The 27694-nt window shown below is 48.1% G+C and overlaps 1 protein-coding gene across 1 annotated transcript; it reads left to right on the plus strand.

Moving 5' to 3' along the window:
* The first annotated feature begins 649 nt into the window (after positions 1–649).
* LOC101083714 (pancreatic lipase-related protein 2) lies at positions 650–23825 on the plus strand. The gene is made up of 13 exons (XM_003994441.4): positions 650–751; positions 1033–1081; positions 3501–3655; positions 5344–5469; positions 8168–8302; positions 8971–9082; positions 10540–10659; positions 11865–11984; positions 14719–14837; positions 16746–16875; positions 19290–19401; positions 20289–20456; positions 23711–23825. The coding sequence occupies exons 2-13, from the start codon at positions 1033–1035 to the stop codon at positions 23772–23774; spliced, it is 1410 nt and encodes a 469-aa protein (XP_003994490.2). The 5' UTR covers positions 650–751; the 3' UTR covers positions 23775–23825.
* Positions 23826–27694: the final 3869 nt, after the last annotated feature.

Consider the following 27694-nt stretch of genomic DNA (forward strand, 5'->3'; position numbering starts at 1 on the left):
CACTTTATTCTTTTGAGCTTCTTGGTCAGCAGAATTGCCTGCATTTTTATTCTCTATCCAGGTTCTCTGGAGGGCTGCTCCCCGCCTACCCTAGCCCCGAGTAAATGAGACTGTGTCTTCATAAACAGGCATTTCCACTGAACAGCAGGGGTTCAGTCCGCCCGTCCACACCGCTCTGCAAGAACTGCAGAGCCACAAGATGGGCTTGGGCTTTGCGGTTCCAAGCTTGGTGTTTCTCTGTGGCTTGGGGAACGCAGGTGTTGGCAACTGAATCTGTCAAGTGAGATCACAGAGTCCTTTCCTGTTCCCAGTTCTGGTCTTCCTTTCCTCAAATCCCACGTCATTATTTTTTTTTAATGTTTTCTTTTTGAGAGAGAGAGAGCACGCACAGCTTGGAAAGGGCAGAGAGGGCGGGGAGGACAGAGGATCTGACGTGGGCTCCAGGCTGACAGCAGAGAGCCTGATGTGGGCTCCAACTCACAGATCATGAGATCGTGACTGGAGCTGAAGTCGGACACTTAACTGAGCCACCCAGGTGCCCCCCTCCTTGAATCCCACTTTATAAACAGGCCTGCGCTCTGGGCAGGGCGGTGGTATGTGTTTACGATAACCTGAGTTCCAAGCACGCATGTGCAGAGCACTATCTCGCCTCCCCCATTCTCTCCTCTAAGGAGTCCAAAGGATACAACCTGGGTATAAAAGCCACCGGCCGACCTGTTGGGCTGTAAGAGGAAGCTCTGGTTGCCGCATAGTAAGTCACGGCCCCTGCGTGGGCAGGGGGCTCGGGGGGCTGGGGCTGCCAGAGAGACATGGCCCAGAAGGGGGGACAGTCGCTGCGGTGGGAACACCCTGAGAGGCGGACTTAGAGCATTGCTGCCCAACACCCTGGGTGCGGGGAGGCGTCAGCCTCAGGGTGAGAGTCATGGGCCCCGGCTGTGTCCCAGGCTTCCTCCCCTGTCGGGGCTCTGGGACTGCCAGCCTCATCCCTGGGCGCAGGGGTGTCTCTGCTTGTCTATGTTTTTGTCTACCTAGATGCTGCCTTCTTGGACCATCGGACTTCTCCTGCTGGCCACAGTCAGAGGTGAGGATGCTGTCACCATCCCTTTGGGGAGAAAGCGACTGGGTTGGCCTCTGGGGTGAGGCTGCTGGAGACATTGCCATCATTGTTACCATCGCTGTAAATAATAGCATTATCATTATTGTAAGACAAGCAACGTGGCCATCATTCGGGGAGTGTTGACTCTGTGGCCATGTGCCTGACACAGATGACCCCGGGCAGTCAGGCCGCTTGGTCCTGTTCCCTGCAAAGGCTCCAGTGGCTGAGAGGTGTGCGGCAGAGGGAGCAGGTAGAGGCTGAGACAGTATCGGCTGGCCTCTCACACCCTCGGTTCCTCGAGTGGACAAGTGCATGTCTGCAGACTAAAGCTACATGGATGTGTCCCCCTGAGAGCTTCTGTGCTGCCAGGCCTACCCCGATGAGCCCGTCTTCTTGCCCGGGGCCCCCACGTTCTCTCCTTACCGGGTCTCTGTCGCCCCAGCTCCGATCAGCCCCTCTCCTGTGGCCTCTGTCCAGATTCAGATACGGATTCTAGGATCCACGCCTCCTAAAACAGAAACAACCTCCCTGGCCACCAGAGCCCCGGGGACCTCCAGCCTGCTTACTGCCCCTCACCCCCACCTCCTCACAGGTGTGCTTCACAGGTGCACTCCAGGGCCTCCCTCTCTGCCTCACCTCCTCCCATCAGGCAGAACCCCTCACTGCCTGGCGTGGCCCCTCGAGCCCTGCTGGAGCATGCTTCTCGCAAGAGCCGTCTCCTGGCATTTCTGCTGAGGTTTTCTTCTGCATCCAGACTCCTCCCCCTTGCCCCCAGCCCCCCACTCTGGGACTTCCCTTCCATCCTAGCCTTGGAGTGAGACCGGGCTCCCGACAACAGAGTCTGGGGTCGGTGGGGCTGCTCCTCTGATCTCCTTTGCTGATCTGCTGCCTCCTCTTGCCCCAGACCCGGGCATCCCCCAAAAGTCACTCCCAGGCACCCCCCTTTGTTCTTGGCCTCGGAGCTTCCCCTTTGCCCAGCCTCAGGTTCCCCACCCTCCTGAGCTCCAGGGCCTCCCACCATGCCTCAAACTCACTTGTCCCAAACCAGGCTCAGACACGACCTCCTACTCCCATCTTCCCACCCTTGCCTTAATTTCCACCCCTCCCTCGGGCTCTCCCTCCTCAGAGCCGCCTACACTAGTCCCCGCCAAACACCTTCATGAAGCGTAGCCCCCAAGCCACTCACCAGCTCAGTGCCCCCCAGCACTTCCCCACCCTGCCCCTAACAGCCCCAGTGTCCTAACCTGGCCCCTAAGCTCGTGCATTTACCACCTGCGGCCAGGCCAGCGTTAGTCTCCTGCCAGGGCTGTTTCCAGCCTCCTCCAGGGCTGTTTCGGCTTCCCAGAGTGAACTCCACTCCATCATTAATTACTCCTTCTCCGTTAGATTTCCTCTCTCTCAGGGCAGGGTTTGAACCTGATCTGTCTCTGTCTCCTCAGCACCTAGCTTTAATTCCCAATTAAACTTCGCAGGTTCAAACCCTGGCTCCACCGCCGGCTGTGACCTTGGGCAGCTTACTCTGTCTCTCTGTGCTCTGGTTTCCTCATCTGTAAAACGGATGTAATAATACAAATTCCTTAACTCACGGAGCTGTCTTGAGTCTTAAATGGGATAATACTGGTAAAGTGCTAGTGTGGTCTCTGGCACCCAAGAGGGAGACCCACTGCAGTCCTCTGGGTTTCATTAGGTCACCCTCAGTGACAATTTCTTGGGGAAGTGTTTGTGTTGTAGGCTGGAGAATGGACCCTCAGATTTTGATGTGGTTATTTGGGTCATCAGTTGCATGTATTAAGCCCCTACTGTGTACACGATGATGCAAAAAGCTACCTTTCCAAGGAACAATAGGGAAAATCTGAAATGGCAGAGAATGATTTGGGGCAAAGGTGTGTATAAAAGGATAGCATGAAGTCATGTGAATTGGACAAGTACCCACAAATGTCTACCGTATGCACGGGCTGGTGCTGGATGTAATGGAGACGTCCAGGTGAATTAAGAAGCATTAACAGCTTCACACTTGAGAAATAGCTGATGCTTGATGCATACATGTCAAAGGCCATGTGGGAGTTTCCTGGAAGGAGTAGTTTTAAGGCAGAAGGTTCCCGGGAATTCTCAGTGATTCCCCAACTGGCCTCATGATAAAGGTTAAATGGCATTAAACATGTTGTTTCCAGCAGCCCACCCCAGACCCTCTAAATCAGAATCTCTGAGGGAGGGGCCTGGGATTGTGTATATGTGACACACGTTGTCACTCCCAGTTCCCCGGTGATTCTTATCACCACAAAAGTTTGGGCAACAATGACTGGCAAAGATAAAGACCAACACTGGCCATAACCAGGCCTGGGTTCTCCCTGAAGAGTCCTCTTGTGTAGCTGAGATGACATTGCGACTGCTCTTCCTGCCCCAGGAAAAGAGATCTGTTATGGACATCTTGGCTGCTTTTCTGATGGAAAACCATGGACGGGGATCCTTCAGAGGCCTTTAAAGTTATTTCCCTGGGCTCCCAAGGACATTGACACCCGCTTTCTTCTGTACACCAATGAAAATCCGAACAACTTCCAAGTAAGAGTGGGCGTGGAAACACTGCCCGGTGGGTGGATTTGGGTGCCCACAGTGGAGCCTTCACATGGTGGTCTAAGGAAAAATGCACCGCTTTGGAACTTTCCAGATGATGTTTCCGCACCAATGTTTGACCTAGAGCCATCTCAGCTCTCAGGATCATAACCCCCTATGCATATCTAATGACATCTACGAACACCCAGTCCGGAAACTAACACATTCACAAACATTTGTGCATAGGGCTTGAGGGGCTTCGCGGCACCAGCAGCCTGTCCCTGGGAGGGAATGAGTGGCATGTGTAGAGAAGCCCAGGCCTGCTGTACCCATGGGAGAGTCTGTCTTTCTCCTGCACCAGGCAGTCGAGGGAGAGAGGCCCCTCAATGGGGTACAAGTAGGGAAGTATAAATCCTTCCTGAGGATCTGGAAGACCGATGGGGAAGAAGGGATACTTAACCACAAAGGACAAAAGGTGGGGACCCTCAGAGCACCCGTTAGTTCCCAGGAGGCCTGCCAGGTGGAAGCAGGACAGTCTTCCTTCGGGTGATTACCAGTGATCAGGAAGAACCTGCTGACAATCCAAGCAGCTGACAGCCCCAGTCCCTGGCAGAGTTTAAAGAGCCAGGTGTCTATCTATAGGTCTCTGAGGTCACCCACTGTGGGAGCCTAGGGGACTCAGCGCTCCCAGCTGGGAGTCTGCTTGCACGTGGCTATTGTGCTGTCTTTATTTCGGGATCCTTCTTCAGGCATCTTGCCTATGGGGTCCGGTAGAAAGGGGCTTGAGGGCATTTGGAAATCTGTTCTTAAGTCTCAGGACCTTGAGATGCCCCCGATGGCTCCATTTGAGCTGAATCTCCCCCTTTAAGCCTGGTATTTCTGGCCCACGAGTTTTTCATCTTTTCCAGGCCAGGGATCTCTTCTGTATCTGGGGAAGCCTAAGGGCCCCTTCTCAGGATGATGTTTTTAAATGCATAAAGTGAAATGCATTGGATTACAAAAGACACCAACTCTATTGAAAAACAGTTACCAGAACATGCTCGATAAATATGTGCTGCTTTATTATCTCGCTAAATAACAAGATCTAGCAGCTCATCTAATAACTACTGTAATTTAAAATAGTAATGAGTCTAGGGGCGCCTGGGTGGCTCAATCAAGTGTCTGACTTTGGCTCTGGTCACGATCTCACAGTTTGTGGGTTCGAGCCCCACATCAGGCTCTGGGCTGACAGCTCACAGCCTGGAGCCCGCTTCAGATTCTGTGTCCCCCTCTCTCTCCGCTCCTCCCCTGCTTGCACTCTGGCTCTCAAAGGTGAATAAATAATAAATAAAAAGTAAAAAAAAAAAATAGCAATGAGGATAAATTATTTTAAGGTACCTGTAATGCTTGTAAATGTGACATGAAAATATCTGTGACTTCTGCTGGTGACAGAGTACGTCAATACTACTACAGTTTGTTGCCTGACTTCATAATGAACAGAAATGCTAGATGTCAATTAGGGGTTAATGAAAACAGAAAGTCCATGAACTTGGACTTTCTGAATTCTGTCCTCCAACCCCAGGTCAGGAAGGCCTGTTCTAGCCTGACCCAACCTCATGGGAGTGGAACCCATGACCTCAGTCTTATTGGAACTGACTCTAACAGCTCCGTGGGTTGGAAAGGCCAACATTCAAACTCCTCTTTTGTAATTACACCAGCTGATCACTGCCACTGATCTAGAGACTGTCGAGGCTTCAAACTTCCAACTGGAACGCAAGACACGCTTCATCATCCATGGCTTCATAGACAAGGGGGAAGAGAGCTGGCTGCTGGACATGTGCAAGGTAGGGGCCCACCCTCCTGACCTGGCCACTCCATAAGGAGATGAGCACCCAGCAGCTAGGTTCAAACACTGCAGCTCCAACATCCCTGAGACTGGGAAAGGAAATACTCAGGGAGAGAACTGTCCTTTCTAAAAACACCAAGAAAAATCTGGGTTCTCAGGACATCCATTGTCAAGTTCTCCCAACTCAACAACTTCTAGACAACCAGCTCCTCTTGAGGCTGAAAAGAGCCACAGTCTAATCAGAAAGTACCAGAGGTGGAGACTACGGCAAATTACCTGACATTTGTCTTTGATGGGTTTATAGAAAATCCCTGTGTGACATAAAACCATTTAACTTTACCTTCTAGAGCTTTGCGATTCAATAGAACATTCTGTGCTGATGGAAATATCCAAATCAAGAGTCACTAGCTACCTGTGCTTATGGAGCATTTGAAATGTGGCTAGTAGGACCACAGAGCTGAATGTTAAAGTCATTGGATTTCAATAAATTTGGGGGGGATTTTAATGGATTTTAAATAGCCACATGTGGCTAGTGGCTATAATACTAGACAGCGCAGCTCTAAAGTTATCATGAATATTAATAATGAATTATTATTCATAACATCCATTTCCCGAGCATTTACTAGGAGCCTGACACTGTGCAGGTATAATCATTTCACAGTGCTTGTCCCATTTAATCCTCCCAGCAACACTGTGAGGAAGATATAGTTATTCCCATTTTGTAGATGAGCAAATTAAGGCACAAAGAAGTTCAATACTTGCCCAAAGTTGAATCCAGACTTGGAAAAGCAAAACCAGATCTCCTGTCCTTAAAACACCAAAATCCTGTGTATCTAGAGATTTAGCCCGCAGAAGGTGCCCAGGGCCATGGTTCTCTGGGGCTTAGTCTACACTGAGACCAACTTCACCAGCTTCTGTCCAAGGGCTCTCTTCTTCTCTTGGAATTGGGGTGGTTCACACATGCCCCTGGAGTCCCAGAAGGAAATTGTGTAGACCTGGAGATGGAAGAGTCAGGTAGACGCAATCTGTGAGGGATCAGCTTAGGAATCCCCAGGGTCTACACCAATGGGTTAACAAGGCACAAAGAAACACAAAGTCATAAAATGCTCACACCCGACTTTGGGTAACCAGATTGGCACTCCAAGAAAAGGGAGGCACAAAGGTGCCAAGAATAGTGAGGCACAAAGGTGCCAAGAATAGTGAGGCACAAAGGTGCCAAGAATAGGGAGGTGCAAAGGCACCCCCATATAGGGAGGGGGTGCTGAAACCCCCAAAATATATAGAGAGAGGCAAAGGCCTGAAATAGAATCGGCGCAAAGGTGCCCGATACATAGGAATGACAAGATTAGATATTCAGGGTGAAAGCACCCCAAGTTTAGTACTACAACAGAAAGCCACTTTCAGAGGAGAATAGAGCCAAGGCAGGTAAATTGGTGAACTGGACTTTGGATGACTGCGCTTCAGGCAAAGCAGCACAGAGCAGAGATGGTTAACAAAAGAAAAGGTGTCTTGTTAACCCTGAGGTTATTCCCCCTGTCTGTCTCATCCCCTAGGCTGGCAAAGATTAAACAGGCAGGGTGCCTCCTGTCTGCTGTTAATAACCATCTACCCATCTGCCCGGCGCCTGCAATTTGTTTTATATTGACCCAAACCCCAAACACTGTATATCTTCAAAATCCCCTTTTCCCCCTCACATCCTCAAATTAACGTTCACAGTTTCTTTGTCTCGTTGTGCAGGCCCATCACGTTTGTAAGCCTTCTGATCTGAATAAATACGAGGCAAAGACCCTTATTCGTGGCTCTTGTCTTTTTCCCGGACATCAGCCATCTCTCTTTTTAATCCTGTGTCCGCTCTTTTGCTAAGACAAAAGAGAACATTAGACTTAGAGTCTACGACAGCAATCCACCATGATGCCCCAGTCTCCAGCCAACTCCTCCCCACCTCAAACCAAGTTCCAGTCCAGGGCACCCCAAAATGAACAAAGTATATGGAGTGGCCCTTTCTGACATTTATTTTTCCCCCTCAAGGGACCAGTGCTTGGGCAAATAGACTGTGGTCATAGCACATGATATAAAAGATGCATATATCCGAGAGAGCTGTATCCTACCTCAGTCTAAATTTTCTTATTAAACTTGTCCTTCAGTACCTTAGATCTCCCATCAAAGCGTTGTCGGGAATATAAAAGCATCACACCCATGGCTTCAACTCTTCTGGTGTAGGGGTCCACAAACTTCCTGTGGAGAACTAGGGAGCAATTACTTTTGCATTTGTGTTCAATTTGGATCATATGGTTTTAACTCACCTCTTTTAGCTCAGAAGCAGAGATAAACAATAAGTAAACAAAGTATGTGGCTGTGTTCCAATAAAACTTTATTTATAAAAGCAAGTGAATTTGGCCCTGGGGTAATAGTTCACTAATCCCTGATCTAGTAAGTGATCTTTTTGATCTGGCTGTGTCACTAAGTATCTATGAGACCTTATAAGTCATTTAATCCATTCCAGGCCTCAGTTTCCACATCTGTTAAAGTGGGGATAAGTATACCCATTTGATAGCGATGTGGTGAAAAGACAAGTGTCAGGAATATTAAGGCTCTGGCACAAGTAGGTACTTGACGGGTGTGAATTCCTATCTCTGGCGTGTACAACTGGTGGCTGTTAATAAACTGGTTTCTCCTTCTTAACTTGTCTTCCCCAGAAAATGTTTCAAGTGGAGAAGGTGAACTGCATCTGCGTGGACTGGAGACGTGGGGCAAAGACACAATATACCCAAGCGGTGCACAACATTCGGGTTGTGGGAGCAGAGATAGCTTTCTTAATACAACGGCTGTCGGTAAAACCCTGCCTGGGCCACATCCCGTGGGTGGCGGGCAGAGAGGGGACAGGCTAGCACTGCCTTGACCTAAGAGGCAGCCTAAGGACCCCTGGGCCGGGGGCAGGCCTGGAAGCCCAAAAAGGGTGTTTTCTAAGGTGAAGCTACAGCTTTCCTCTCTCCTGGATTGTCCTGAAGACTCCTACTTAGGGGGCCCGAGGCAAACTAACCTCTCTGAGCCTCCGTTTCCCCTTCAGAAATAAAGCTGTTCTGGGAATTCCCAGCGCACGACTCTCAGCTTAGATGTGTCTTCAAAATCACCCCAGGAGGGAAGGCCTCTTACAGCCTTTTGGAAAGTGTATTCCGGAGAATCCCAGAGCCAGGCCCACCACCTACGCTCTCCCAGACAGGCCGATCTCCTGCAGGGGACCAGGGGAGGGCGCCCAGCGGTGGGGTGTGGGTGGGAGCAGCCCTCCCCCCCGCCTGCAGTTAACGCGGTGGCCGCTGGTCAGCACTGTTGCACCGCCGGGGCCGAGTCGCGCGGGGGTGGCTCCTCCGGAGTTTCCAGCCCGGGTCCTGCCCCCCCACCCCCACCCCACCCCCACCCCCACCCCACCCCCCGTCCCGGTGCCGGGCGCCGGCGCGCATCCCCACCCGCCGGCGGGACGAGACTCGGCATCCGTCCGCAGACCGAGCTGGGCTACGGCCCCGAGGACGTGCACCTGATCGGCCACAGCCTGGGCGCGCACGCGGCGGCCGAAGCGGGCAGGAGGCTCGGCGGCCGCGTGGGCAGGATCACAGGTGCGGAGCGCGCGGCCCCGACGGGGTGAGGGCGGCGGGGGCGAGACCAGAGCGCGTTCACGCACGGCCCCGCGCGCCCCGACTGGCCGAACCCGAACGGACTGTCAGTGGAGCCCCGACTTGAATCAAAAAATAACTGACCATGTTTTCACGTGTATTAGAAAACACCTGATTGTAAATAAAAATACACTTATATTTTTTAAAAAGAAAAAAGAATTAGCATATTGAACCCATGACTTCAAGGTTATTATTGCTAGAGTAATATAATAATAATAAGTGATTTTTTAAACGTTGACTCAGCAGTTCCACAAGTATGTATGCTGTGCCATGCACGGGCAAAAAATGAAAGGGGCTATCTGAAACTTGCCATGTTGGAGGTGCTCGGTAAATACTGAATGAATGAATGAATGAATCATTTAGCAAAAGTAATGCACACAAGACAGACACAGCCGGCTATTTATTTTGTGCGAGCAAATCAGTGTGTGACTTTGGCAAACAGTTGCATTCAACATTTAACGAATGGCTCCTTAGCTCAGGACGCTGCTGGCATCGGATAAGAAATAATGGGATTGTATAGTTTGTGTTTCTGTAGATTTTTTCAGTTTGCAAAGTCCTTTCTCTTACATCATTTCAAGGGGTTTTCACAATAACCCTGTAAGAGAGGTTGTTGTGATTCCTGCTTTCCAGATGAGGAAACTGAAGTTCAGAGAGGACAGGTATTTGCCCTTGAGCAGAACCAGGGCTAAATATGGGTCACTGAGTCCTGGGTGCCCAGCAGCTTCCACCCTGCCTCTCTTCAAAGATGAACTGGGCACAGCCTACTTCAGGAAACCCGCAGTCTAGTCCGAGAGGCAGACGATTCAGTAGGCAAGTAAAATTCAGAGCAGAATTAAAGAACACAAAATAATCCTGCACAATGTGGATGGTGTGTGCTGAGAAACGAGGGGCCAAGTTTTCAGAGTGGAGGTGGTATTTGAGCCCCGTCTTGGAGAGAACAGATTTTTCAGGGGAGAATGGGGCAGGGGAGGGTGAGCAGTAGGCTGGGGCTAGCGTAGGCAGCCACAGAGGACTAGACAGTGTGGGGCTGGGGGACCCGGGCCTGGGTGGAGTTGGGCAAGGCCAGGAGCTTGCAGTCTTGGAGAGCAGGGACCAAACAGTAACAAGTGAGGGTGAAAAGGGTAAAGGCGATGAGGGAACAAGGGGGCCACCTAGATCCTGCTTGGAGCCGGGCACCAGAGACTTCTGGATGTTCTTTGACGGTCAGTGACCCCACTGTTAGCCTTTCTGTCTCAACTTCTCTCTCCTAAGCAGACCAAGAGCTACAGACCCAATTGCCCACATCATGGCTACTGAGGTCTGGGACTCTGCCCAGGAATCCCCGTGGATTTTGTGGGTACAGGATTTAGATCTTGGTTTGTCCTAGAGTGTGGCCTCACTGCCCACCTCCCCCATTTCAGGACTGGATCCAGCAGAGCCATGCTTCCAGGGCACGCCTGAGGAGGTTCGGCTGGACGCATCGGATGCCATGTTTGTGGATGTGATTCACACGGACTCTGCTCCCATGATCCCTTTCCTCGGTGAGTTCCTCATTGAACCTCTTGGTGACCAGCCATCCCTGATGAGAGTAAGTCCAGGAGCCCCCGCATACACATACCGCAGGGGTGGCATTCAAAATGGTTAATTGCAGGAATGTCTCGGGCACGAGCTGTCGAAATGGGTGCCAGCCACGAGTAAACAGCCAGTACATTGCCAGTGGATTCAGCTTGCCACCCCAGGTCAAACAAAAGATACTTCTGCAGCCTAGAAGGCTATCACTTAGCCTTCAAACCTTGTATCCTTTCCGATCTGCCACTATCCAGCGTGACAGATGTATTTCCTATTGACGTTTGACCTGTACCTGCAACATGAAAAGGTTGTTTTTTTTTTTTTCACTTCTTTTGTCAAAGCTTTGGTTGCAGTGTGTTTTGTTAGAGATTAAAGATATCCTTTTATCTAATCCTTCACAAGTCCTTGTTCTTTTTTCATTACTTTCGTATGTAACCACTTATGAAACGTGCCAACAGAAGTATGTTTTCAAGGATAACTATATTGCTTATATAACTATATTGCATATACTGCATTGAACATTTTATACACATTAGCTCATTAATCATAACAACCCTAAAAAGTGAGTATTACTATTTACAATTTCGTTGCTGTGGAAACTGAGGTTCGACACGGTCAGGTAATTGCCCAACCTTACCGAGTCTAGAAGCACAATCAGGCTGTGATCGCAGGTCTGCGTGCTTCAAAAACCAAAACTCCTAGCCATTGGGCTGGGCTCTCAAGATGGCAATATAATGTCATGCGGTCTCAATAGAACAGTATAACATAGAAGTCAAAAGTTTTAAATGAATATAGTAATTAAAATGCACCAGTCTTGATATGTATCTGCCGGTACATAGTGGTGCCAGGGCATGTCAGTATTGTTCAGGGTCTCCCCAAGACAGACAGACAGACACACGCACACACACACACACACACACACACACACGTGAGCACGCTCACCCAGAGCCTAGCTTCCCTCTCATCTCTCTTCCCATGTGCTCTCCTCCCTTCTTGTCTTACTAAATGCCCATCTCTGAGCACTTTCTGCAGAGCCACAGACAGGATGGCTACACCCGGGAGAGAATTTTCCAAGAAGGTTCTGGCTGCAGTTGGAAGGAATTGAACACTGTCTGTGTCCACAGCCTAACGTTGGGGCCACTTACCTCCCTGGTCACCTCTGCTTCCAACATTTCAGGTTTTGGAATGAGCCAAAAGGTGGGCCATCTGGATTTCTATCCAAATGGAGGAAAGCAAATGCCTGGATGTCAAAAAAATGCCCTTTCAACCATCGTTGACATAAACGGACTATGGGAAGGTACGTGAGTGAGGAAAGCAAGGCAGCAGCTGTTCCTGGTGGGGAGAAACGGTGCGTGGTCGGGCCGGGCATTTGCACAACCATGTTATGAGGTCTTTACTCTGATTAGCCCCATTTTACAGACAAGGAAACTGAGTCAGTAAAGTTATAAAGCTTGCCCAAGACCACCCTGGATTTAAGCCCAATTTCTGGCTGCAAAGCCCGGACCTCCTGCCCCGTCCTGGACCATCTCCCCCTTGTCAGGATGCTGAGACTTGGAGGGACCCGCATGCTGCCTAATACCCAGGTCGGGCTCTGGCCTCCGTGCCTGTTCCTTGAAGAAGCTGGGTGTACGCAAAGGTCTGAAGGGCTTAGGCTTCCTTGCCATGTGCTGTGGTCAGGTTCTAGGCCCAGAAAAGAGCTAGCAGGAAGACAAAGCAGGGGCGTGCTCTGAGGGTTCGGGGAGCAGGTGCTTGTAGCGTGAGGCCCAGGGCCTGGGGGAAGAGCCTTGCGTGGGTTTCCATTCATCTGAGAGGACAGGCTCAGGACCCTTAACATTAGGTGGCCTAAGGCATCATCTGTGTTAGCTTCCCTTGTTCTGGCCTTTGGCTATTCCTGTCACCCACCCCTGAGACCAGGCTTTACCGGCCTCCTGAGAGTGGAGGCTCTGAGTCTGTGGTCATTTCATTTTAGTATCTGTTTGTCTGAGCTGGGAGTTCCGGGGCCAGGACACCAGGGACTGTGTCAGGGGCATCCCAGACCCACCAGGATGTAGCCGAAAGCAAGCACCCAGCGCTGTCTGTTCTGCTGAGCTCAGTGACCTTCGGTGGCGTTTTTATAATCCTCGACCTGATTGCTGAAGCCACAGCCAGCATCCACTGCCAGTAAACGGTGCTTTAACTCCCCCTCGGCTCTGCACCGGCCAACTCTAGGGACAGCCTCCCGGAGAGTCACAGTAAGGGCTGCCCCCTCCCAGAAGTGACTAAGGACTGCTCTCTCCCAGAAGTGACCAGCAGGCCACACATAATAGGAGCCCAGGCTTAATGAAAGAGGCAATTTCGAGTGAATAAGGCCAGGAACACTGGAGCGTGTATCTATTGTATGGAACCCTGAGCCCCCCAGGCGCAGGGCGGAGGAACAGTTAAGTCTGCTGGTTCCCCTCTGATGGGATCCCAGGGCAACAGTTTGGGGTGAAAGAAGCAATGAAGTCTGAAACAGGTGCTGTTGTCTGGTGATGAGCGTTGGTGTGGGCCACACTGAACCAACTTCTGCAGAAAGTTTCTGGGCGTGGAGAGCCCAGAGCTATTGGGGGGCTAACCCCGTCACTGCTTCCCAGACACAAAGGGGAGATGTGCCTTTCTCCAGGAGCGGTGGGGGAAGCCCCACCAGACCCCCCCCCCAAAAAAGTGACCCCCAGCTATGTCTGGTGTCTCTGTTTGTCAAAAGTTTTGTACCGAGAGCTGGAGAAGTGAAAAAAACGATTTTCCAAACAGGAAGACTTTGGTAGAAAGAAAAAGATGATAAATAAAATGCAGTGAGGGGCGCCTGGGTGGCCCCGTCGGTTAAGCATCTGACTCTTGATTTCAGCTCAGGTCATGATCTTAGGGTCATGAGAGTGAGCCCCGCGTTGGGCCTGCTTAAAATATTCTCTCCCTCTCTCTCTCTCTCTCTCTTTCTCCCTCTACTGCTTGTTCTCTCTCTAATAAATAAAATAAAATAAAATAAAATAGGTAGAAGAGTGGCCAGACGCCCCAATAATCTTACTGTCCACTGCTTTTACCTTGTGCCTGGAATTGTAAGAAAGAAAAATTTCTCAACCTGGGACCAAAGGCACAAATAAGCTTGCTTCACACGAGAGGCCTGCCCAGGGTGTCCAGAGTTCAAACATTGCGGCCTGGCCAGCGGGCAGAATGCAACCCACAGCCGTATGTGATTGGTCCTCACAGTGACTATTTAAAATTTTTTTTTTAATGTTTGTCTATTTTTGAGAGAGACAGAGTGCGAGCAGGGAAGGGGCAGAGAGAGAGGGAGACGCAGAATCCGAAGCAGGCTCCAGGCCCTGAGCTGTCAGCACAGGGCCCGACGCAGGGCTCGAACTCCCCGACTATGAGATCATGACCTGAGCTGAAGTCGGACCACTGAGCCACCCAGGCGCCCCCACAGTGACGATTTTAAAACTGGGAATATACTGCTATCATTTAAGCATAGAAAGGTTTCCATGTAAAAGTCAGGATGCTGGCTTCTCATGAAAAATCGGAACAAGTAGTCTTGGCCTTTACCATACAACTGGCCGGGCTGTGTAGGATCCCTTTAAAGACCGTTGCTATTCTCTCTGTCTCTGTCTCTGTCTCTGTCTCTGTCTCTGCATATACATTTCTCACTGCCCCCTGCATGACCCCCAGCCCTCATCATTTCTTCATGTTCCCTGCCCGGGCCCCCAGAAGATTTAACAAATGTGCTCATTAGCACCTGTCACTCCCCAACACTTGCTGGCCCTTGAGTAGGACCTTCTTGGCAAATGGACACGGGGTGAGGAGAGGAAAGCCACTCTGGCCAACCACCACTCCTAAACAAGTCCCCGGATTTCCTACTTGCCCCTAAGTATGGCAAAGTCAGTGATAAAAACTTCACAAAGCCAGGGCGCCCTGACACCCATCTGTGAAATGTGGAAGGAGGGGTTTCTGCTCAGTCGGAACAGTTCAGGCTTCCAAAGTGAAATGTCTCCTGTGGGCTCCCATGGCCTTTGCTTCCTCAGGAACCCGAGACTTTGTGGCGTGCAATCACCTAAGGAGCTATAAGTATTACTCAAGCAGCATCACCAGCCCCGACGGCTTCCTGGGCTACCCATGTGCCTCCTACAATGACTTTCAGGAGGTAGGTCACCCCCGGGGCTGGGGGGAGGACAGGTTTTGTCCCTGTGACTTGGAACAGAGCGGAACTGTAACCTCATGACTAATGGGAGGAGGTTCTGGAATGCTGAACCTCACAGAATCTTCCTCTCCCGGGGACAGGGTGGGCAGGAGGGGACCTGTAGATCCCAGCTTTTTATTCTGGAAAATTCCCAATCTACACAGAAGTCAAAAGAAGAGTACATGAATACCCGTACACCCATCACCTACATGCATCGATTGTTAACTCTTTCTATGTATGTATACGTATAGTTTTTTTTTTTCTAAATTATGTAAGAGCAAACTCAAGACATTAGGACTCTGCTCAGAAATACTTCAACATCCATCTCCTGAGAACAAGATCATTCTCCTACAGAACAACATGCAAGAAATTGTTAAATTGATACACTAATATTTTCTAAACTATGGCCCATATTCGAATTCCAAATATCCAAATCATGTCCTCCAGAGCTGTCTTTTTCTTTCTTTCATTCTCCCCCCTTCCCTGCCTCCCTCACTTTCTTCTCCTCCCTGCCCCTCCCCTTCCCTTCCTTTCTTCCCTTCTTTTTCTTCCGTTGCATTTATTTATTTATTTTTGAGTCTCCTTGAATCCAGAAAAGCTCTACATCTTTCACTGGTCTTTCAAGACATGGACCGTCATGAAGATTCCAGGCTGAGTGTTCGGCAGAATATCCCACAATCTCGACTCCTCTGGTTATGTCTTCGTGATTCACTGAGTGCTCTCGACTCCTCAGTGTGTCACAACCGGAGGCACTGGCGTTTATTTAGTGGCACTTCGTCTCATTATTTGAGGACTGACAGTTTGATTACTTGTTTAAGGTTTAAAAAAAAAAATCTGCCAGATTTCCCCATTATAGAAGTACCGTGTCCCCAAGTGCTCTGTGAGGTGATATTAATTCTTCAGCAGCAAGCCGGCGTGAAGGCGTGCGCTGCTTCCCTGAATCAGTTAGTATTCTGCGGTTGCAAAAGTTTGAAGTTTCAAAATGCTTTTTTTCTCCAAAGTAAATGTAAAAATATATTTACACTCACATGCGTTCCTGTCAAAGTGAATTTTGAAAAATTAACCGTCTTGGGTTGAACTAACGTCAGAAGGACTGTGTGAGGACCTACTATGCAGCTCTGGCTGTGCTGGTTCTTTGTTAGGGCATGGGTAATAGTATCCACCCCCTCCAGCACTTGTCTTAATGCTTTCCAAAGTGAGGGATAGCTCTGCACACCATGGACGATGGATGTGGCGAGGGCAAAGAACAAGGACCGGTGACACTGTAGCAGAAAACGTTAGTCTGATCTGAACAGAGCACACCACCTCCTCCAGGCCCAACTGATGAGCTACCATGTGGGGAACGTCAAACAGGGATCGGTTAACGTAACGCGCATTCGAATGAAGACGGTCACAGATCTTCTCTTCCTCTGCTCTTTTGAATAACTTATTTGTCCCATTTACTCCTCCTGGAAGATGTCTTGCAGTTCCCGTCCATATTTTAACATTATTGCTTCATGGATATGACTTGTCTTCCCAACTCTACTCCGGGTTTTCTGGGTACTTCTTTGGGTGCACAGCAGGGCTTCACACAGTTCTGTGCGTGGCTCGGAGGATGAATGCATGGATGTATGAGTAGATGGATGCATGCGTGTTGGTGGAGGAGTGGAAGGATGGGCGGGTGGGTAGGTGAATGGGTGGATAGATGAGAGGATGGAGGGGAAATGAATGGGTAGATGGATGCTTGGATGGGTAGGTGAGAGGATGGATGGGGGATGGATGTGTGCGTGTAGATAAATACAAGGATGGATTGGAAGATGCATTACTTGCTTGCTAGAATGAGTGAGTGAGTCAAAGCCCAGCATGAACAAACAAATTATGTCTTTTCACTAGGGTAACTGTTTCCCTTGTCCACCTGAAGGATGCCCCCAAATGGGGCACTATGCTGACCAATTTCAGGGGAAAACCAGAGCTGTGGGACAGACCTTTTTCCTGAACACAGGAGACAGTGGTAACTTTACGCGTAAGTTTCCATCTTACTCTTTTAAAACTCTTGCAAATAATTTGGAAAGGTGGAGCAGCCTAATTAGTCAGGACCTCTGCTAGCAACGCCCAGAAACTCAACTCCAGCCAGCTTAGCTGTAACAGAAGGACAGTAGAATGGCACTGTCTCTCCTCATGTTTACCCCCATAGCCAATAATTCTGATCAATGGAATGAAGTACAATGATTGGCACAGGCTGGTCATGTGCTCACCCACCCTGGTGGCAAAAAGCATGAATCAATTAACAGAAGATGATCGTGTGGGGCAAAATCACTGTAAGTCAAGAGGTCATGCCAGTGATGATCTGTCATAGGAGTACCCTACACAATCATGCATGCATATGCACACACACACACACACACATACACACACACACACACACATGCTGTGTTTGTGTTGTTATTTTGCCCAGCTTCTCACCAAAAAAAGTACAAGATGGTGAAATCATCAAGATTCATTTGTTATAAGTAATAACACAGGGTGGCTGAATAGCAGTTGCTTTCCAAGGGAGTTATAAATTAAAAAATAATTATACAGCACTTTACAAAACACTTTCCACAGGTAGCATCTCATGTAATCCTCACAAAACTTAGGAAAGATAACAGCTTGGCAGTATCTATAAAGTCTCATGTGCATATTCCTGCAACCCATTCATTCTCCTTCTCAGGCGTACCTTAGGAAAACGCTTGCATAAGAAGGTGTGCTCAGAGATGTTCACTGCGGCATTGTATTTAATGCTAAAAGTTTAGTGATGAGAAACCTAGATGCCCACCAACTGGTAAACAACCAAGTACTATATTTAACCATGAAAAGCGAAAAGAGGGGTGCCTGAGTAGATCAGTCGGTTGAGCGTCCAACTCTTGATATCCACTCAGGTCATGGTCTCATGGTTCATGAGATGGAACCCCAAGTTGGGTTCTCTGCGCTGACCGCATGGAGCCTGCTTGAGATTCTTCTTTCTTTCTGCTCTTCCCCTGCCCATGCTCTCTCTCTCTCTCTCTCTCAAAATGAATTAAAAATAAACATTTAAAATAAATAAATAAATAAAAGCAAGGAGAGAGCTCTATGTACCGAAGAAAGAAATCCTCTAAAGCATAGTAAGTGAAAAATGCGAGTGGCAAACGACACGTATCAATACAACAAATGCAATACAACATGAATCAGTCAGGGTCCCAAGAGGAGAGAGAACTCATTGAAGTGGTTCAGATGAAGAGACTTGTTTGAAGGATCCACTCTGAGAGGTGTGGGCAGGGTTAAAGGAACAAACAAGGGGTGCTGAGGCGCCCAGAATCTGGTGGCTGTGGGGTCCTGGAATCGGGCTATCACAGAGACAGGGAGTTACCACCGGACATCTGGTATACAGTGGGAGGCCGCAGGGGAGCATGAGAGATGGTTCCACCCTTTCCTCCTGCTTCCTGATCTCCTGAACAAGTGTCTTATTGGCTGAACTCAATAGAAAGCCAGTAGCAGAGATCCCTGGAGGGGGTGGCCTTCCAGAACATAGAGCAGGACAGAAGAGGGTGGTAAATCTGTCTAGGGTGAAGACGGGTGGAGACAATAGAGAATAACTGTGCATCCTATTTGTGGAAGGGGAAAAAAGCCTAGATATTCTTTTATAAACTTACCCATGTATGTATGAATGCTCAGGGAGAGCTCCAGATTAGGGTTTCTCTACCTCAGCAGTACTGACATTTTGGGCTGGATCATTTGTTGGTGTGGGGGTGGGGGCTGTAATGCATTACAAGATATTTAGCAGATCCTTGGCCGCTAGATGCCATCAGCAGCCCCCTCTCCTGGTGTGACAACTCATAGTGTGTCCGGACATTGCCAAACGTCCCCAGAGGTGCAAAATCACCCCTGATTGAGAACCCCTGGACTTGATTAAGTATAGACATCAACATGGTTATCTCAAGGACAAACTTGAGATGGAGGGCAGGTAGATGGGGTCCTGATGAAGATTTGGGGATTTTTGTTAAATTTTCAAAAAATTAAAATAGTTCATTGCATGTGAAAATAGTGAATAACGAGAGGAGAGGAGCCGGTGATTTATCTCAATGGTGCAAACATCTCCCTGTCCGGATGGCCTTTCTGTGCAATGATGTGAACTTCGGGCACACACGTGCAGTAAGAGGCTGTCTCTCATCCATCAGGGCGTGTGCCTTGCTGTATTGGCAGGAGATTGTGCTGAACAATAATATTTTCTTCCCCCTGCATCGCTCACCTCCACCTAGGATCTGAGTTTCTGGGACTCCAACTTCAATGAAAGAAACCACTGTCACCTTCCCCCCCTTACCTCGCATCCTGGGGGAGATTCAGAGCTTGGAGCAAGAAGGCTTCCATGGGGTGATTTTTTTCCTAACAAGATGAATTCATGGATTGTATGTCTTTGGACAGGTTGGAGACATAGGGTGTCAGTCACACTGGCTGGAAAACGGAAAACAAGCGGGTACTTCAGGATTGCTTTGTATGGAAGTAACGGGAACTCAAAACAATATGAAATTTTCAAGTAAGTTCGACAGTAAAGTGAAGTGGTCCTACTTTTCATAAAAGACTGTTCCTAAGATATTGGGTATAAACTTTGTAAATCTGGCCATCTGTTATACAGAACCAGTGAATCCTAGAGTGTCGTTGCTGGAGGAAAATATTAGCATCTAATCCAAACATCCCATTTTGCAGATGAGAAAAGTGAGGCCCAGAGAGAGGGAATTGACTCTTTAAAAGGAGATATGTGCTAACTGCTTTTGCAATGGCAGTCATTGCTTTCTGACTTAGGTTTAATGGATATCAAATTCTTCAAAGGCCCGTTTATGTGGCGACTCCTCCCAACACATACCCTCTCCACCCCCCACACATACATACATATCAAGCTTCTTGTTGCTATGGTAACCTCAGCACCTAGCTTCTGCTGGGCATAGGAGGTGCTTGGCAACTAGGTGTTGTATGAATGCATAACTGTGCTACAAAATCACGTTCTGGTTTTTGTACTAACTTTTACATAACACTTTTCATGTTAAGTGAAAGTTCTTCAACAACTTTCTCTGCTCCATATGAAATCCTAACAGAAGACCTCTGTGGAACCACGTACATCTTTAAACATATGACATTGGATTAGTTAGTCCTGTAGTGTAATCATAGGGTAAATGTGCTTCCCCAAATGCTTGATTTCCCCTAAGGACAAATTAAGACAGTACAAATCTCTGGTCCTGTATTTTTTGAAGATGTGTTTGTCACAAATACAGTTGTGTTTTAGCAGCCGCTGGATGTACACAAAGGCATTCAAGGTATTTGCAGAAAACCAACAATAGCAGCCATCGTTTGGAGAAATGACAGATTGCCATCATCCTATGTATTCGTATATCCAGCTGATACAACATTTTATGTCTGTGCTTTCAGAGGATCCCTCCAACCACATGCAAGTCATATGCGTGACATTGACGTGGACGTCAATGTTGGAAAAATCCAGAAGGTTAAGTTCCTCTGGAACAACCATGTGATCAATCTGATCCGGCCCAAGCTGGGGGCTTCACAAATCACGGTGCAAAGCGGTGAAAATGGGACTGAGTGCGTATCTCTTATTCCACATACATTGTATTATCTATATTTACTTGTCAATCTATCCATCCGTCCATCCAGTGACCCACCTACCCATCTAAATAACCATCTACCTATCTGTTCATCCCTTTCTGTCCATCTGCTTAACCATTCACCCATCCATGTATCCAACGGCCACGTATCCAGTCATCTGTTTCTTTATCCTTCTGACAAGCCATCCAGCCATCCATCCATTATCTACCCAACTATTCATCTCAACTCCCCCATCTATCCATCTGATTCACTTTGAAAACTCAAATATCATTTTCCTCAGGCCAAATTCAACTTGGCAGGAGCAAGGCATCAGTTAGGTATAAGGCATAGATTTGAGAAACAGGCCAATATGAAACTGTTTTATCTCAAACAATGAGAAAAACGCCTGGGCAGAACTTGTAAGAAATCACTAAGTGAATTCCAGTTGGGGTGCTGTTCACAACGTGAATTGGTTTGCTTGGAGACTGTGGCATGGAAGGGATAGGGAGTGGGTTAGGATCTAGATCACAGTAGCAATCTCTCCATATTCAAGGGAACAGAATCTTATTTGGTAGGGGGTGCTGGGAGAGGACCTAACTGTGTTTAAAATATCGAAAGGGGCGCCTGAGTAGCTCAGTCGGTTAAGCGATGTACTCTTGATTTCAGCTCGGGTCATGATCTCACAATCGATCCATGCGTTGGGCTCCACACGGACAGTCCACACAGAGCCTAATTTAGATTCTCTCTCTCCTGCTCTCTCTGTCCCTCCGCCACTCATGCTCACTCTCAAAATAAATAAACTTAAAAATATTTTTAAAAATTTTTTATGTTTATTTTTAAGAGAGAGAGAGAGAGAGAGAGAGAGAGACCGAGAGAGAGACAGAGCAAGACAGAGACAGAGAATCTGAACAGGCTCCAGGCTCTGAGCTGTCAGCACAGAGCCCGACACAGGGCTCAAACTCACAAACCGTGAGATCATGACTCGAGCCAAAGTCGGATGCTCTACCAACTGAGCCACCCAGGTGCCCCTAAAAAACATTTAAATACAGAATGAAAGAAAGCCATCTTCAGAGAAGAGCATCATAAAATAGTAGGATGTTAGAGTCTGAAGGAAGCTTAGATACCACCTCTCAACTGCTCTCATTTTGAGATGAGGAGAGTAGATACAGAGATTCACAGAACTCGTTTGAGACCATATAGGGAAGCTGGAGGGAAGAATACTGGACCACAAAATGTTTCCAAAAACACACACCAAGACCTTACTCAGCTGCACCACTTAACTGTGCTAGCCGTAAACCTTAGTATTCTAGGTTCCTCCACGTGTTGTTGGAAGGACCAGATGTCACTGTGGCTGTGCCAGTATTTTCTATGCTCCAGAGCAGAGCAAGACCATCAAGCACAGCACAGACTTAGACCCAGGTCTTCTGACAGCGGGTCCCGTCCGGCTCACACAGCCAGACGTGGCACTGAGGATCTGTCAGGCCAGGCGTTAGAATGCATGGTGGAACTGTCTGGATTTCACCGTAGTGAGGTGGGGGGTGGGTGGAGTTACTGTTGTCAGCTACGCTACAGCCCACACACTGTATATTGCAAGTACCGAAGTCACCACCTCACACAAGGGATCCCTTGTCGAAGAGCTACATTCTGAAGGTGAGCCCTGAGGGAAGGCTGGTGTGGTCAACCATCCTACGTTAGCCAGAGACACCTCAAGGGCCAGAGGACCCAGGGAGTGCCCTGCATCTCATGGCTGCGTGGCTGCCCCAGCCTGATCAGGCTTCACCCCTCAGGAGTGACAAGCCTTCACGATCATTTTTTTTAATATCTTTATTGAGATACCATTCCCATACCGTACAATTCACCCTTGAGAAGTATATAATTTAATGACTTAAAAAAAATTTTTTTAATGTTTATTTATTTTTGAGACAGAGAGAGAGCATGAGCAGGGAAGGGGCAGAGAGAGAGGGAGACACAGAATGTGAGGCAGGCTCCAGGCTCTGAGCTGTCAGCACAGAGCCAGACGCGGGGCTTGAACTCACGAACTGTGAGATCATGACCTGAGCCAAAGTCGGACGCTTAACCGATGGAGCCACCCAGGCACCCCTTTAATGACTTTTTTTTTTTTTTTTATTTTTTTAACGTTTACTTTTGAGACAGAGACAGCATGAACAGGGGAGGGTCAGAGAGAGAGGGAGACACAGAATCGGAAGCAGGCTCCAGGCTCTGGGCCATCATCAGCCCAGAGTCCAACGCGGGGCTCGAACTCATGGACCGTGAGATCGTGACCTGAGCTGAAGTCGGACACTTAACCGACTGAGCCACCCAGGCGCCCCATGACTTTTTTGAGATATTCACAGAGTTGTACAATCATCATGTGATCAATTTTAGAATATTTCATTACCCCAAAAGGAAACCCCATACCCATTAGCCATCACCCGTTAATCTCCCTGTCCCTTTGCCTAGCCCTAGGCAGCCACCAGTCTCCTTTCTATCTCTATTGATTTTCCTGCTCTGGACATTTCGTAGAAATAGAATCATATAATACGTAGTCCTTTGTGACTGGCTTCTTTCACTCAGCATCATGTTTTCAAGACCCATCTATGTTGTCACATGTGTCTGTACTTCATTCCTTTTTATTTCTAAATAATATTATATCACCACATTTTGTTTATCCATTAATCAGTTGATGGACATTTGGGTTATTTCCACCTTGGGGCTATTATGAATAATGCTGCTTGTATACAAGTTTTCATGTGGACACACGCTTTCATTTCTCTTGGGTATATAGGAGCGGAATTGCTAGGTCATGTGATAACTTTAGGTTTAACTTTTAGAGAAACTGCCAGACCCTTTTTCTGGAGAGGCTGCCACATTTTATATTCCCAGAAGCCGCATATGAAGAACCTCCATGATCTTGACTCTACAGGGAAAGTCCTCTCTGGGCAGGCTAGGGTGCCCCTGGGAGTGCATTGCCAGGCCCATCAGAGACTCTCTTGGTTTCAACAAAAAAAGAAAAAAAAAAAAATCCTGGGTCTGATACAGCTGATTCACTCTTAGCTCAAGAAGCCACAGGGGTGGAGGATGTTCTCTGAGTGGTTTTGCTTAGAAAGAATCCCCTGAACTCACCTTGGCAGAGCAGACCCTTCCAGTCAAGGGATCTGAATTTCAGGGGGCTGGCTAGCTGCTGTTTACTCATCTGGGGTCACGTTTCCACCAGCAAATGACCCTCATGCTGAAAATGTTTTCCTCCGCAGGTATAATTTTTGTAGCAACGACACAGTGTCAGAAGACGTTTTACAGTCTCTTTACGCTTGTTGAAAACGTGGTACTCTCTTATATCTTTGCAGAAATAAATTCTTTAACGCTCTCGGTTTGGTGTTGAGGTGTTCATTTGACACCCGCCGTATTCCGGGGTCGTATTTCAGAAATGATTTGTGGGACGGGAGGGAACGCCTGAAAAGTCCCCCCTGGCCCCCCTCTGCCACCATCTCTGTCTTTCAGGGCACTTTGTGTGGCCTGTTCTAATGTATTTCCTTTGCTTCGACAATGAATTTCTGTCCCATTTGATAAGGTCATCATTGTTCCCATATGGTGCCCACCCAGCTTTTAACATCCCAGGGTAGGAAGCAGACCCCAGGCAGAAGCGGCCTATAGCAGGAGTAACTCAGGGCAATTATTATCTAGATTAAAGCCTGGTGGGAAAGGGGCTTAAAATAAATTAATACGTGCACATGGTACAAAATGCAAAAGATCTAGAAGAGTATTCTTACACAAGCTATGTCTCTGTCCACCCTCACCCTCCAAGTCTCTGGTTCCCCTTCCCAGAGACAAGCACAGTCTTTTTCCAGAAATATTCTACATGTACCCACGTGTGCCTCCCCTCACATAGGCAGCCCCAGCCCCACCCCCACCCTTTGGGTTTCAAACAACTGGTTGGATACAATAGACACCATTCTAACTTTGCTTTTTGCGTTATCAATAAATTAGATATTATTCTCTAATGATGCAGAAAGAACCTCTTCATTCTTACAGCTTCCTAGATTCCACTGAGGGGTGCATGTGGTGTGATTGTCTCTGCTAATGGACATAGGAGTGTTTTCCAAAAATTTCCCAGGATGGATATTCATGCAATCACTATCCTCTGTGGTTGTATTACATTACAAAAATCTGTCCAGCAAATATTTAGGATGGATTTCTTTTGGTCAGGATTGCTAAATTGCCCAATGTTAGCAAATGTACCAGCTCACAGTCCGGTCAACACCAAGGTCGGCTGAACCATATGAAATTGCCACCCTTCTGGGCCAAGAAGGTCAAATATTGGTCATTTCATTCGGTTCTTTCTAACGGGAGGGCGCTTCGCACCCTTACCAACATGGTGAATCGTCCAACCTTTTCTGAATTCAGTAGGTTGAAGTGCTTTTCCTTAAATTGCAATTGGTGTTTGTTTTATTATGACCCAGGGTGAACATCTTGTTCCTGTTGAATGGCCCTTTGCGTTTCTTTCTCTGTAAACTGTCCAAGGTGTTTGCCAATTCTAGGCATCTTTTTCATATCATTTTTACTTTTAATTTTTTTAATGTTTATTTATTTTTGAGAGAGAGAGTGTGTGCGCGCAAGTCGGGGAGGGGCAGAGAGAGGAAGACACAGAATCTGAAGCAGGCTCCAGGCTCTGAGCTGTCAGCCCAGAGCCTGATGTGGGGCTTGAACTCATGGACCACAGGATCTTGACCTGAGCCGAAGGCAGACGCTTAACTGACTGAGCCACCCAGGCGACCCCGTATCATTTTTACTTTAAAGGCACTTTAAAATGAAGAAAATTGGAATATTCTGTGAAATGCAAATATTTCCCCCGTTATCCTTCTCCCTGGGAGGAAAGGGTAAGTCAGTTGAAGGGCCTGGGCGTCTCCTCACAGGGCTGGCACCCAGCCAGCCGGGATGCAGCTCCTACACGGAAGGTTCTGCAGGTGCCGTAATCCAAGGGGCTGCCCATTGAGTAGGCAGAGCCTGTGCCTAGATCTTGGGGGACTCAATGCCACCCCAGGCACAGCACTGGGGGTCTTTGTGGAGTGCGGCCCTTCCAGCCTGGCCTTCTGCCCACACATGGCCTCCCACACACCCCCCCCCCCCGCCAGCCTGCCCACTTGTTCCTGGGACCCCAGTGAGTGGAAGGCCGGTGACACATAGTGGATGTTACTTTTGAGGCATAGGATGCGGTGCTATGGGGTGCACCAGCTGGGCCAGAGTTGGGGTATTTCCTGTTCAATTCTTAGAATCCAGAAACAGCTTCATTTAGCAATTCTGGGAAGGGCGTCGTGACAGAGCATTTCAGGTGATTCATCTCGAGATTCCGAGAACAAGAGCCTAGGAGCTCCCGCGCCCCTTCACGGGGATGCCTGGGATTTGTAGCAGAGCAGAAGTGCTTGAGCTCAACACCCTGGGGTTTTTCTTTTATTAGCCTTGTTCTCTTTGTATTTTCTATATTATTTTCTTGAAACCCAATAGAGCATTTAAAATCTGGGCCTGGTGCAGTGAAATCGGTCCATATCTGAGACCTATGAGACTCCCCAGATCTCAGTAAAGCTACAAATGATGGAACAGAGGTTCTCAGCCCTGGCCACACATCAGAATCAACTGGGTAGCTTTATTTATTTTTTTAAGTTAATTTATTTTGAGGGGGAGAGAGACAGAGAGAGAACATGTGCATGCGCGGGGGAGAGGCAAAGAGGGAAGGAGAGAGAATCTCAAGCAGGCTCCGTTCTGTCAGCACAAGCCCGACGTGGGGGTCTCGATCCCATGAACCATGCATGACCTGAGCTGAAATCAAGAACCTGACGCCCAACCGACTGAGCCACTCAGGTGCCTCTAAATTGGGTAGCTTTGAAAGAAAATTCCATGTCCCAACCACCCCCTGGCCCAGTCAGAATTTCTGGGTTGGAGCCCGGCACCAGTGTTGTTAAAGTTCCCTGCCAGGGTTGAGAACTACGTATGTTTCCTTCTAAGAGTTTGTTAGGACATTTGCTAATCTTTTACCTCTTCTCACCCTGTGAGATTTTGTTCTCCAGGAGGGCGGAGCTGGCTTTGAATCTCAGCATCCTTTCTGCCTGAACTACCTGGGCTGGTTACGTCACATCTCCAACCTCAACGCCTTCCCGGGAATGACAGTAATCCTCCCGCACAGGGTGGCTCTGACAAGAAAAAAAACATGCAGGGCACCTAGGTGGCTCAGTCAGTTAAGTGTCCAACTTCGGCTCAGGTCATGATCTCACAGTTTTATGAGATCCCCGTGTTGGGTTCTGTGCACTCACCATGGGGAGCCTGCTTAGGACTCTCTCTTTCTTTCTCTTTCTCTCTCTCTCTCTTTCTCACTCTCTCTCTCTGCCCCTCCCCTGCTCGCATTCTCTTTGTCTCCCTCAAATAAATAATTTTTTAAAACGTTAAAAAAAAGATAAAAGATGCAAAGGACTTCGTGCAGTACCTGACGCATGATAAACAGCCAATAAATGAAGCAGGAAAAGCAGGCAGGCCCGAGTTATTCTTTAAGAGTCACAGAGACACCATGACCAAGATTAAAGACAAGTGTAGCCTCAGGGAAAGTATTTGAAGTGGACACAACAGGGAATTAATATCCAGCATACATAATGGAAAGCACAGTCCGATAGAAAAGTGGACAAAGGGACGTGAGCAGACAATGCACAAAGAGGGGTCTGAATAATAAATGTTTGAGAGTTACCTTCGCCGGAAAGGAGTGGAATATAAATGAAATTAACAACATGACATTTACAACCATCAGAATGTCCAAAATACAACGTTAGCAACAAAAAGTAATGAAGGGTCCATATATGTCCACGTGGATAGATCCCCCCAAATGTCCTCTTGAGGACAAAAACAAGGGTTAGTAAGATACCATTTAGATACAGAAATTACCATTTACATACATTTTTTTTAATTTAAATTTTTTTAATTTATTTTTGAGAGAGGGAGAAACAGAGCACCATCGGGGGAGGGGCAGACAGAGAGAGGCACAGAATCTGAAGGAGGCTCCAGGATCTGAGCTGTCAGCACACAGCCTGACGTGGGGCTCGAACCCACAAACCGTGAGATCACGACCTGAGCCTAAGTCAGACCTGAGCTTAACCGACTGAGCCACCCAGGCATCCCTTACGTACATTTTTATTCACCAAACACTGCGACCCACTGTACATGTGGTACAAAATATCAAAACGTGAACAAATTAGAAT

This window comes from Felis catus, chromosome D2 (assembly GCF_018350175.1).
Source record: "Felis catus isolate Fca126 chromosome D2, F.catus_Fca126_mat1.0, whole genome shotgun sequence".
NCBI lineage: Eukaryota > Metazoa > Chordata > Mammalia > Carnivora > Felidae > Felis > Felis catus.